Source organism: Haplochromis burtoni, unplaced genomic scaffold (assembly GCF_018398535.1).
Source record: "Haplochromis burtoni strain Fernald_Lab_line unplaced genomic scaffold, NCSU_Asbu1 Contig_696, whole genome shotgun sequence".
In the NCBI taxonomy this organism is placed as follows: Eukaryota; Metazoa; Chordata; class Actinopteri; order Cichliformes; family Cichlidae; genus Haplochromis; species Haplochromis burtoni.
This window is the reverse complement of record NW_024583057.1, coordinates 92,617-105,265: the sequence shown is the minus strand read 5'-3', so window position 1 is coordinate 105,265 and position 12,649 is coordinate 92,617. Positions and strand designations below refer to the sequence as shown.

The 12,649-nt window shown below is 39.3% G+C and overlaps 2 protein-coding genes across 5 annotated transcripts in view; both read left to right on the top strand.

Annotated features, from left to right (window-relative positions):
• The first annotated feature begins 3,492 nt into the window (after nt 1–3,492).
• LOC102304565 (myelin-oligodendrocyte glycoprotein) lies at nt 3,493–7,972 on the top strand. Of its 3 annotated transcripts, none has more exons than XR_006053206.1 (5): nt 3,493–3,620; nt 5,021–5,398; nt 5,563–5,637; nt 6,074–6,189; nt 6,292–7,971. XR_006053206.1 is itself a non-coding variant. In XM_042215328.1 (5 exons), the coding sequence occupies exons 1-4, from the start codon at nt 3,961–3,963 to the stop codon at nt 6,178–6,180; spliced, it is 642 nt and encodes a 213-aa protein (XP_042071262.1). In that variant the 5' UTR covers nt 3,688–3,960; the 3' UTR covers nt 6,181–6,195; nt 6,292–7,972. The 3 variants fall into 3 exon arrangements, 2 of the variants coding, with proteins under 2 accessions (XP_042071262.1, XP_005949951.1); XM_042215328.1 differs by lacking the exon at nt 3,493–3,620 and adding an exon at nt 3,688–4,042 and having other exon boundaries at nt 6,074–6,195; nt 6,292–7,972; XM_005949889.2 differs by lacking the exon at nt 3,493–3,620 and adding an exon at nt 3,691–4,042.
• Nucleotides 7,973–11,470: 3,498 nt separating this feature from the next.
• The window catches only part of LOC102304265 (myelin-oligodendrocyte glycoprotein), a 10,350-nt gene continuing 9,171 nt past the window's right edge, over nt 11,471–12,649 (top strand). The window contains exon 1 of one of the 2 annotated variants that reach the window (XR_006053205.1): nt 11,471–12,202. Coding sequence is in view for 1 of the 2 variants with exons in the window: in XM_042215327.1 (XP_042071261.1) it covers nt 12,554–12,641 (88 nt within the window). In the remaining variant the exon portion in view is untranslated. Of the gene's footprint in view, nt 12,203–12,224; nt 12,642–12,649 lie in introns of those variants that run through there. The other variant, XM_042215327.1, reaches the window with a different exon arrangement.

The following is a 12,649-nucleotide window of genomic DNA, read 5'->3' as shown; positions in this document are numbered from 1 at the left end:
TACAATAGGTAACACGGGGCAGCCTGTGGCAAATCCATGGCCTCGTTGTATTTACAGTTCATGGTGGTAACACAGAGGTCTAACAGTGTGCATATCTGACTGGGGTTAAAGCTGGTTCTGTTTTCTGGGGAGCTGTCTTGCTGTAGTCATTGCTGCTTCAAATCAGGCTTCTACTCCAAACATGGACTCGGTGGGGTTATTAAAAGGCTGTATTGGAAATAAATAATGTATTTAACTGCGATAAAGTCTCAACACCTTTCTTTTTTAAATTTGACAATATTGTATTAAAAACATCCTCTTATTATTCCATGATTATTATTATTATTCCTTATTATTCCATTATGGGAACAGTCTAAATTTAATGTTTCTGATGTCTTCTGGCTGATTAATACATGTGTGTCCTACAGAGGACCCCATAGCTACAATTTTGCGCTTAAGTTGGGAGGGGTAATAAAACAGAAGTCAGTTCAGTACAATCAACTGCCATCCAGCAGTGAGTTTACACACTAACTTAAATCAGCATTTTGTAGGTAAATGTCTAAATGAGCTCGAGTGAATCAAAAATGAACCAAAACTTATTGAGTTAAGGAGAAAAATGAAGACTAATACCATGAGACTGAAACCATAACTATAAAAAATGATCATAGTAACATAGTAATCACAAAGTAAGCTTCTGTGGTAAACAAACTTGTAATGGTCTTTTTTTGTACAGCTATTTAAATCATTTATTGTAAAGCATTTAAATGAGTCTCCTGTGAATTCATATGAAATACAGAGGCGTGCTTCCTCTGGTATTCTGAAGTAAAACATCACAGGCTGATCAGTTTGTTGCTACATCTATTTATAAAATTGCAAAACCAGATGGCCACACATGATTGACTTTTCACACATTTGGCTCAATAATGGTGCACAGAGTTGGTGAGCTCACAGTGTCAGAGCGGCTTTGTAAACCTATTTGTGGAGGATGTATGTCACAGTTTCATCTTCGATACCACAAATTTCAAATGTTTACTGTCTTTACCAAGAAGTGTATCACAATGAAGTGAAGTTATGGAATATTTATTAAACTCTGAATTCAAATAGCACAATGTTATTAGGAGAAAACTTCAATCCTGCATGAAGATCAATTGACACACTGTGGGAAGGTGATTTGTACAACACTTAAAGGAGAACGTCAATGTCTTTTTTTCCAGATATTTATGTGATATCCCTTAATTTCTGGAGTTTACACACACAGACAGTACTAGAATTAAAAAAAAATACAAATTTGGCATCCATTCAGATGATGATGTAAACTCACAGATTGAGTTAAAGACTCATGGAACAGCTTTGCTGAGTTTTCTCTTCTGTGACTCCAAATACTATCATCATGTCTAAATGACAATCGAATATATACAATATATTATTCTGTAAGAGGGGAGTAGGAGAGCTGAAATAAAGTAAATGTTCATCACTCTATGGAGGATGTGCAGTTACATTTTAGCTGATGCTATTTTAAAATATGTGTAAATATAAAGAGTGTGTTAGTAAACCAGCTATCTTAGTCTTTGGCCAAATGAAGAAGTTCAGTGAGGTTAAACATCCTCTTTGCCTAATCTGTATGTGCTAAATTTATCCTACATTTCCTCTAATTGCTGGTTTGTGGTTGCTATATTTGGATGGGCTTGTAGAAAAAAATAAGTGAGTAGTTCAGCAGAAGCTGTAGATGTTGCAAAGGAATTTCCTGTTGTATTCTACAGTAGTCCATCTATTGCAGGGATGGCTGGTATGAGCAGGAAGTCGATGCACCGTAGGGACAGAGAAACATACAGCGACACACTCAATGAACACTTAACAGTCCATTCTTTATTAAAGCTGTGGTTCTCAGCATCAGAAAGCTTTTGTACTCCCAGTGTTCTGCACAAATACCACGCTGCATGTGACAGCGATAAAAAGGGAATAAATATCATACAGCATTTATATATTCCGTCATATTCCTTCTTATCAGGTAGGCGGGATGAAAGCATTGGAGGTAAGCTTTCACACACACACACACACACACACACTTTTTAAATTCAGTTTAACAGGATTTGTGAAATGTACAGTAATCGTACCCCTTTCAAAATAAAATTTTGTAGTGAAAGGAACTCACTAACTCCAATTTTCAACTTTAGTCCATACTTTAGGAAGGAAAGGGCTGACAGAGGCAGGATGGATGTTACTCAGGATTATGGGAGGTGACTCAGACTTATTGTCAGGAGATGAGGTAGAGGAGGCCCAGACATGATAGCTTTAAGGCGCCTGAGCAGAAATAAAGTGATCGCACCCAACATCCACACTGGACGCGTAAGGCAGAGCTCTGAATTTTGTGACATTGCAATGTGTAGGAAGGGAAATAAGAACACTTAGACACACACAAGTAGAGTACATAATCAGATAAAAGTTTGATTTCTTTGATTTATAGAAATAACATTTTCTAAAAGCAAATTAAACTGTACCTTTCATTTCTTCATCTGTTCAGTTTGAACCCTTCTGAAACAGGGTTACAATAGTTTTTAACATGAAACCTAAAAACTGCCCACAACCATCTCCCGATGACCTTCAACAGAAAAAAGGCAAAGTGGTTTTTAAATATGCCAGACCACACAAACCAGAGTCAGGTGCTTGTCACTGATTGCAACTTTAAACTGAAAACAGATTATCTAAAACGTGTTTGCAGCATGACTCGGATCTGGGATCTGGATACACTGGGTCCCAGTGGTAGTAAACTCAACAAGTCGAGACATTATCTTTATATTTGGCAGTCCATCAACAGGCCTGAATCAGCCAAACCGTGACACAGGAAAGCCTTTGTCGATGAGCTGATGAGTCCCTGCACACACTGCAGTTTGTGCCTGGGAACTCAAATCGCACAACTTCAGAGCCCCACCTTACACAGCACTTCTTGTAATTGACTTTGAATGTTGGCATTTTGTTCCAGCTCAGACTTCTCAGAAGCCAGTTTGTCCTATTCTAAGGTTTCACCTTTCTGTTCCTTCTCTCTGTTATTACATACACGATTACTGTTGGTGTCATGCTTCAGGTGTTAGTGACCCAACAATGGAGCTTTAGAAATAATGACCATATGTTAAAAGTCCTCACCTCTGTCCATACGTCAGGAAGCAGAGGACTGGAAGAAAAGTGATTCTCATCGCTGTTAGGAGATCAGGTGGAGGAGGACTAGACAGTGATTGTTAAACACGGCATTTAAATGTGTGTAATCCACCTCTGAGCACTATGATAGCTGCTATAGGCTCCACCACTCCACCCTCCCGAAACCTGAATTGGACAAGCAGACGAAAATGGAGAAAAAAAGACATGAGTATGTATGGAAACATGAAAGTATAATAATAATAATAATAATAATAATAATAATAATAATAATAATAATAATGTATTTTTTAAATAGAAGCATAACCTGGAAGGGAAACATAAGCCACTCCCTCCTCGTCGTCTTTCTCTCTCCCTTGCACACCGTTGCACACACACGCACCGGTGCGTCAGCTTCAGGCGGACCATCACTACTGTTTTTCATAAAGTTTTCTCCTCTCGATAAAGAACCCGATGGTCGCGATCAGCTAATGAAGCTTCTGACTGAAAAGGTGAGCCGCTTCTGCTCTGATCTACAATACTGTTTGATCATTAATGAGAACGAGCGCTTCCTGGATTCAAACCGCTCCTGTCTGAATGTATAACGTCTTCTACGCATTGGCTAAAATATTACAGCACTCCAAACCTCTCTTTAAAAGTAACATTAAAATTACTTTATTCTCACTGGACGGTTATGTTTAACCTGAAAACACGTCGACGCGTGACATAATGTTGGCAGGCAGCTGACTCATGGCCCAAAGCATGACTCAACCTTTGTCAGGGGATTAGTTCCAACATGCCCACAGACCGGTCATTCATCATCTGCTCTGCAGTCACATAGTCCTGTCGAAGATGGACACAGAAGAGTCAAGTGTCAGTGTTTCTACTCTATTCATGTTCTTGTTGTTGCTTTCCCCCATCGTGTCTCTTGAAGGTAAGCTATAAAGCTATACATATGATGGCTCGCACATGTAGTTGGGTTTGATGATCTAACTAAACGAGATTTATATTCTAATGTGAAGCGTTCCTGTATGTATGGACACAGTAATATATATACAACATTTAATTTAACAAAGCAATTTAAAACAATGATGAAACTCAATGGTAATTTAATGTGTTGTGTGGTGGATGTTGGCAGTGTTAAGGACAACACACAGTCAAACTAGTAAATACTTTAATATGAATAAAATCCTAAAATGTCCTGGTGGTATTTTTGTTTCTACATAAGCTGTTAGACTGTTTTCAGCAGCTGTGAACTAAATTATACTACATGACTTGTGATGGAACATAATGGAAAAGCAAAACAATCAGTCAACTCATGTAATGGCTTGGTAAGCCATTACAACCGAAGACTTTATAAGGGGTTTTGTGTGTGGGAAAAATAGGTTCTTTCAGCCAAGAGGTGACCACAGACAATGTAATCCCAAGCCCCACCAGGCTTTAAGTGCATACATTAGCTTGGTTCATTTGTCCTCCCATTCTCAATTAATACACAGTATTTCTGCTGACACTCTACTATTGTACTTATTTGAGGACATGTATTTGTTGGGTTTAAGGCCTTTTTTTTTTATCAGGGAGAAGGTCAAAAGACTACACTGAGCTCACTGTGCGGTGAGCTCTGTGACTTTTGTCTGAAGCTGTGGCATGGCTACTTTTTTTATAAATGAAATAAAATTTGCTCTTCATAACCTTTTTATGAAATTAGAAGTGTTTAGAAGGTAGATATAGTATTTTATATATATATATATATATAAAATACTATATCTACCTTCTAAACACTTCTAATTTCATAAAAAGGTTATGAAGAGCAAATTTTTTTATTTTTTTTTTTGTAAGGACAACACCAGTGAATGATTATTTGAAAATACTTGACTTTTTAAGCAGGATGTGTGTCTTTATTTCTCCTCCTCAGGTGAGTTTGATGTGGTCGGATCACTTCAGCCTATCCTGGCCGCTCCAGGTGATGATGTCATCCTGCCGTGTCGCGTGGAGCCAAAGTTTAATGTGGCGGGGTTGACGGTGGAGTGGTCGAGGCCCGATCGTCGTCCTGACCCCAACGACCGTCTGAGTCGAGTGGATTATGTTCATCTTTACAGAGACGCCCACGAGGTCCCTGACATGAAGATCCCATCGTACGTCGGGAGGACGGCGTTGTTCACAGACGGCCTGAGAGAAGGAAACATCTCACTAAGAATCACTAATGTGACACAAGAAGATGAAGGAAGATACAGATGTTTCATCCCAAAGTTAAAGAGTCAAACACAGTCTTCAATTGTTCATCTGATTGTTGGTGAGTCAGACTGAAAAGATTTTTGTTGTTTTGTTTCAAACTTGCCTTAAAGACCGGTGTGCTTGGGTTATTTTACCAACAACTTATTTTGCTGTTGCTCCTTAAAGACTTCTGGATATTATTTTATTGTAAATAATTAAATGTTCTTACAATCTTATATTCAGCTGAAACTATGACAACAGAGACGCCACTGCATCCTGAAACTCTCCAAACTCCTGAGGACGAGTTTCACAGTAAAGGTGAGAACATGAGGAACAAATCAAGACAATTAAAAAGTCTTGAAATGGATTTAAATCACCTTTATGATGCAGTTTTCTCTCACTGATGGCAGCCTCTCTGTGTAGTCCTCAAAATGTTTAACGTGCGCTGCTTTACTTTGAAGTAGATGCAGGAAGTGTAGTGTAATATCCTGGGAGCAGCTCTGCAGATCTCTTTATTTATTTCTGTGAAGCAGTAAATGTATCAGTTATTCTCTTGTGGTTTTTGACAAAGTCATGTTTGCTGCCCTGAGAATTCTGGGACTTGTAGCATTAAAATGACCGTCAGGACTGATATCTCAGTAATTCTAACTTCATTTCACTGTTATGTAACTTTGTGTAACTTATGTGCTTGATAGTTTAATAAATGTGACATGTCATGTTGTGTCCTACAGTAGATCTCATCTCTGTTTGGCAGGTGGTTTGTCCCGTCGGAGCCGACTGATCCCACTTGTGGTTTTCTGTGTTTTTATTCTGTTCTGTGTCGCAGTCGCAGGACACCGGTTCACTGAGTTGAAGCATTGAAAAACAGAAGTATGAGTAAGCCTTAAATCTTAAATATTTATGCATTTACCTCATGGCTGAAGGATGGAAATTAAGGAAAACTGTTTGTGTGTCTGTTCTTTGTTACTCCAGCTTGCGAGTGCAGCTTTGTAGGTGGACGCATTGGAAACATTAACAGAGGCGCAAGCATCACCCACTTTACTTGAACGTTAATTAAAAGCATTGATTTTTCCAGCCTCATGTGGACACAGCAGCTCTGCAGCAGGAGGATTTCACTATGTCCTGTAATTTTCTTGGAGTCAACAACAACCATCCTTTTTGCCAAATTCGACTTCTGGGATCAAACTTCAAAAGCGTGAGGACCTAAAATTTTGATGCCTTGCTCATGGGCACATTGGAAACATTAAGAGAGGAGAAAGTGCCAACTTCTTACTTACTTTGAGATGTTTCTTATTTGTTTGAGGAGCCGAAGAACTTTTCCAGCCTCCTGTGGGCACAGTGGGCCTGCAGCAGGTGAATTTCATGACGTCCTGCAGTTTGTTTGGACCTGAATTCTACCTTTAATCCCTGTGATGGTGCCTGAGATTGTATGACTGGTCTGTTGACTTCCAAAGGGTTTAACCACAGGTTGTACTGCAGCACTAAGACTGAAATTGTTTTGTGAGACTTTGATCAAATCTTAATAACCTCACATATAAATTCTCTTGCATGTGAGGTTATTTACAAAGAAACACTTAAGTCTAATTGGATGTCCTTTCACGAGAACTAGATCTGAAGTGCTTTAACTGTTGTTGCATTTATACCTGCGTTAGTTTGAACTTTTTTTGTAGCTTGTGGGAACATGAAATGCTAGTTTAGATACTAAGAAAATGAAACCTGTTTAAGAGCCTCTTAGAGTCATCTTGTATTTTGAGGAGATATGAGTGAATATTTGCACTTTGTTTTGTATTATGGGTGAAATCTTACTTTATTCTGCCCTTTAGAGAGCGGACTACAACTCATGTAAACATGTTTGCTGTGATGTGGTTGTAGGTATTTATTTTGTCTTTCGGGACAGCTTGGAGCTAAAGGTGCTTTCCATGTGTTTGTTTTGTTAAAGTTCCTAACTGTCACTCTGACATACTGATTGTTTTTATCAAGCTCAACTTTCTTCTTCCTTCTTACAGAAGGAATATCTAATACATAGTTCTGTTGTTTTAGGCCTTATTCTATTTAAAAATGTCTCTTAAAGAAAAGCAGGTCTTCTCTTTGAAACACTGATTTTTATATTTTGAACCTTTTGTTATTTTGGACTTTCCAACTAATTAAACTTAAATTTGAGGCAAAATGTTTCCAGACAATTGCTTCTCAGATAAAGTTCATTTGCAAATGATTTCAGTGTGTTTGCATCATTTATTCAGTGACTAACATCTGTGCTGCAGTTCAGCCTTGTGTTGTTGTGTTATCATCACAGGTCAGCAATGTTGTTCAATTCACAGAGGTCATCCACATGAAAACATGCCGACCTGAGCTGTTTGTTAGATTAGCTCAGCGTGACAACAGTGCTTCATCCAACAGCAGTACAGCAGGGGCTGATTTACACATTCATTTATGTCTGTACTGAAGTAAAAAACGTGTTACAGATTTGTTTCACTAAAAGTGAAATCTCAGCTGTTATTGGAGGATGCTTTTACTGAAGGACAAGATTTACCTCCCAATGCTCTGTCACCTCACCTTATTATTATTTTTTATTTTTTTTTATTATTTATATTAATTTTTTTTTTACTTAAAACCGTTTTCTAATCTTGTCTCCCTGCCCCCCCCCAAAAGAAATAAAAAATAAAAAATTACAATTAAAATAACGAGACACGTGAGCAGCCCACAGTCTGCCCCGAATTTTTTTTAAACAAAAGTTTCTAACACAACCCGCTGGAAAAACAAAATGCCTGTGGGCGCGTTGACGAGACTATATAGTCAGAGATGTAACACAGGGTCACACACATTCACTCACATAGTCTCAAACAATACCAGAATACTTTGCCTTTACATGTGTGACGTATTGATCCTCCTTCAGATTCCTCTCATTGATCTGACGTGCCTCACAAACACATTGTTCAAACCTGCTCTTACATTGTATGCACTAACGTTACATGGTTGGCAAAATGTCCACTGCCACAAGCAAATTTTTCCAGCTTGGGAAACCTGTCCCTACATGTGCCGATATTGACTCCCGCAGTGACTGCTGTGCGCTGGAACAAAGGAGTGATTTTAAATATGAGTTTATTCATGAGTAGTTTGGTCTTGTCAGAGATCATGTACAAAAACTGTCATCTCAGAGAGATCTGAACAGGGACTCTAACCAGGAACCTGGAGATTACAAGTGAGCTGCATTAATCTCAAATCTTTGTCTCAACCAAGCTGTGAACTCTAAACTTTTAGCTGTCCACAAAGAAACGAGGCAGGCTGCATCACCATGTGTGAAGCACATCAATCTTTCATCTGGTCTCACAGTAAAAAAGGGGAAATCCTGTCAACAACTTACTAGCAACACTAATTACTGCACCCTTACTGTAAATCATGTTACAGTAAGGTTACTGAAACACTGTGAGCAACGACTTTCATTCAAACAGTTGTAAACTTTTCTTTTTGTTAATGATGCCCATGATGGAATTCAATCCACTACTGAAAGCCGATGAGATCTTTGAAAATCTTTACTCCACCTCTCTTTGATGAGGCTAATTATGACACACAGAAACAGATGGCATTCACTCCATCGGACCAGTGTCACTGAGTTTCAGTGCAGTTCTTGTGTAATTTAGCAAACCTAAACCTTTTGTTCCTGTCTCCCTTCCTTAAGAATGGCTTCTTGACAGCCACCCTTCCACTGAGACCATGTCTGATGAGGCTTCGGTGAACAGCAGCTGGATGAGCTGAAGGGGCAGATGCATCTCTCAGGTTTGTCAGCTCTTTCAAAGAACTGTAAAAGACTTCAGAAAACTCTTGCTCAACACCATACAAAATGTGAAGAAATGGGTTTTGATGACCCTGTATTTTATGTAGTACTGTACATATAGATACAGCTGGCTAACTAAGAACAAGTAATGGTGGTTGAGTGCATTACTTGTTTTCTTTGAAACAACTGTACCTGCTGAGTCCAGGTCTTTCTGTAGCTCTCCACAAGTGGTCTTTGGCTCTTGGACAACTCTTCTGATCATTTTCACTCCACTGTCTGAAATCTTGTGGGGAGCACCCGGTATGGTAAAATGATGTTCTTTCCACTTCTAGATTATGGGCCCGACAGTGCTCACTGGAGCCTTCAGTAGTCTATGGGGCGATCGTGGCTCAAGAGTTGGGAGTTCGTCTTGTAATCGGAAGGTTGCCGGTTCGAGCCCCGGCTTGGACAGTCTCGGTCGTTGTGTCCTTGGGCAAGACACCTCACCCGTTGCCTACTGGTGGTGGTCAGAGGGCCCGGTGGCGCCAGTGTCCGGCAGCCTCGCCTCTGTCAGTGCGACCCAGGGTGTCTGTGGCTACAATGTAGCTTGCCATCACCAGTGTGTGAATGTATGGGTGGATGACTGGATATGTAAAGTGCTTTGGGGTCCTTAGGGACTAGTAAGGCGCTATATAAATACAGGACATTTACCATTTAGAAATTCTTCAATAACTAATGCCATCAGTAAGTTTCGCATGTTTTGCAAACACATTGGTTTTACCCATCATGTGATGTTTATTGTGTGGCACCTTGCTAATGATACATTTTTATAGTGATGAAAGCAGCTGATATTAATTTATATTAAGTGGCAGGATTACTTTTTAATTAGTGATACATTTCAGCTGGTGTCATGACTTTCCATGCCCTTTTAGATGCCTCTGTCTTCATGTGTTCAATACTTCTTCCCTGTGTCATTTCTCATTATTACACATAATAAAATCAGTATTTACATTAAATATGTTAAATATTTCATTAAAGAATACAGTAATGTGACATCATAAGAAATTTCCATGATGCACTCATTGACAGGAGTGTGGTTCTTTGGACCATGGTGGTGAATGGGTTATAGTAAGGGTTTGAGGTTAGGCGAGTCATCCTCAATCAGGATGAGTGAGTGGGTGGATAAATGTAATCTGTTTTTCATATGTTTTAATTCAGGTCCCACTTTCTTCCCCACCCCCACCCCCTGTCACCAAACACTATATGTCATTCCTGCATCTAGTCACTTCACTTTTGTCTTCTCCAGTCCCTTCGACACAATCCAACAGGCTCTGCTGAGGGAGAAGCTGTAAGGAACATGACTGGACATCACCTCAACAACCTTGCCAACAGACCACAGTCCGCGAGTAGTTCTCAGATGATAAAGCCATTATTGAATGTGTGTCTGAGGGGAACAATCTGGAGGAACTGTCAGAGTTTGGACATTGAGGCGGTCGACACATACATATTCCTGGGTGTTCGCCTTAACAATAAACTGGACTGGTCGCACAACACTCATGCTCTCTACAAGTAGGTCCAAAATCAGCTCCATCTGCTGGGCAGGCTGAGGTCTTTTTGGGTGAGCAGAACATTGAAGTACTTTCTATTTTATGCAGCCCTCGTGCTCTTGGGAATCAACTTGTTGGAGTAAAAATGTTATTTAATCTCTATCAAACTGTTGTCTGTGGCATTTTTTAGATCTACGTAAAGAAACTGGGACTAATGATGTGTTTTGGTGACAGACTGCTGGTAGCAAAGACACACTTTAAATGGGTTCTTTACCAAGTTGTCTGTTATTGGTGTTACAACACCAATTCGTGTCTCTTTTATGCTTGAATAATTCACGGGTTAAAGTGGCTTGAAAAAAAGCAATCCTCTGAAAATGGTATAAGGACTGGACGGAAAATAAGTGAAAAAACGCCGAATGTCCAAATAAACACTCTGAAGGATCCTCAGAAGTCCTGGAGAACTCAGGATCACTCTAAATAAATGTGAAGAAATGTTTGATGACCAAATGCTTTTACCGTCTACATAATACATGTCTGAAGAAATGTCAGGTTTTCTAAATCATTTCTAGGTCACATCCATCAGTATAAAAAGACGGGCACCTCAGTGTAGCCTATATATATTTAATTTTGTCTGACACACTGAGATATTTATAATTAGAGCTATCTGTATTTTTGAGGGGTTTATTTATTATATTTTGTAGATATGTTTTTATTATATTTCTGTAACTTTGTAAAATATTGTATTAATAATTTCATTTTGTTTACTTAGTTACAGTTCAGTCTTGGAGCAACTGTGACCACCTTATTTTCTGGGGGATTAATAAAGTATTCGGGCTAATATTGGCTAATTAGCAATTTGGCTCTGTGTATTGGGATGTCACACGGTGTTTTACAACATTACTTTAATCTTTACTTCTCGCTTATGTTGGAAAGGAGCCTCACATCCAGGCAGCAGTTGACCATGCACTTCTGGTAATTAACCTAAAAATATAATGACATTTAAATGTGCAGAAATATGACATCATGCAAAATCGCCCATGATGCAGTCATTGACAGGAATTCGGTTCTTTTAAATGTGGTCGTTAAGAGTGTTGCATCGCACCAAAAAAGGTTGTTGGTTGGAATCGTTTAGGCTGAACTGTGTCTTTGACTTTGGCTGTGAGTATCTACACCTACCCACTACAGTGTGGGTGTAGATGTGTAGACCTTTCACTCTTGTGTCATCAGCTTCACTCCATCCACCCTCTCTCTGAATTCCCCTGAACCAGGTCCCTGAACTGGATAAGATGTAAAGAAAATTAATATGTGTGTGGATTAAGATTATTACGCTGGAAACACAGTTAGAATAACTAAAACTTAAAAACGTGTTTAAAAGCGGGAGTAGACAAAATGGAAACTAAACGCACGTCAGCAGGAAGCCACTGCTCCTTCTTCTTATTTTACTTTCACTTTCAGACTCCGAGCCGCACATGAAGCGCTTCCTTCCTTCTTGTTACTGAAGAAAACAGCTTGTTTTATAATTTTTTCTCGTCTCCATGAAGAGAATGGTGGTGACGATCAGCTAATTAAGCTCCTGTCTGAACAGGTGAGCTGCTTCTTCTCTGTCATTCAGCTGTTGTGCAACTCTTGCTGGGATTTGTAAATATTTGTCATTTTCTTTGCCCGTGCTCTTGAACTGCAGGTTAATTAAAAATCGAAATAAAGAGGAACTAACTGCTGCTTTTGATTTTTGTGGGCTGTTAACTTTTTACTGTTTACTGTAAACAAGCAGACAGTAATTAATAGGAATTTCCCGTCACTTGACTTGGAGTTTTTCAGGGGGGCCTGGGACAAAAAAATAAGCGCTTTAAAATTGTTGCGAAGTGGGCGGAGGGAGAGAGACAGACTTGTATTTATCAGCTGCTGTCAGTCAGCGTCTGTCTCACACTCACTGTAGATGGATGTAGCAGAGTTTAGGTGCAGTGTGTCTCTCTCAGCTTTAAAGCTCACCTTTATGCTGCTTTTCGCTCTCTCACCTGTTGAAGGTAAGATT

Excerpts from the sequence above, each read along its gene's own strand:
- LOC102304565 (XM_042215328.1), top strand. The coding sequence starts at position 3,961 with ATGGACACAGAAGAGTCAAGTGTCAGTGTTTCTACTCTATTCATGTTC. Across the intron at positions 4,043-5,020 it reads CCCCATCGTGTCTCTTGAAG|GTGAGTTTGATGTGGTCGGA; the intron begins GTAAGCTATAAA and ends TCTCCTCCTCAG. Across the intron at positions 5,399-5,562 it reads AATTGTTCATCTGATTGTTG|CTGAAACTATGACAACAGAG; the intron begins GTGAGTCAGACT and ends TCTTATATTCAG.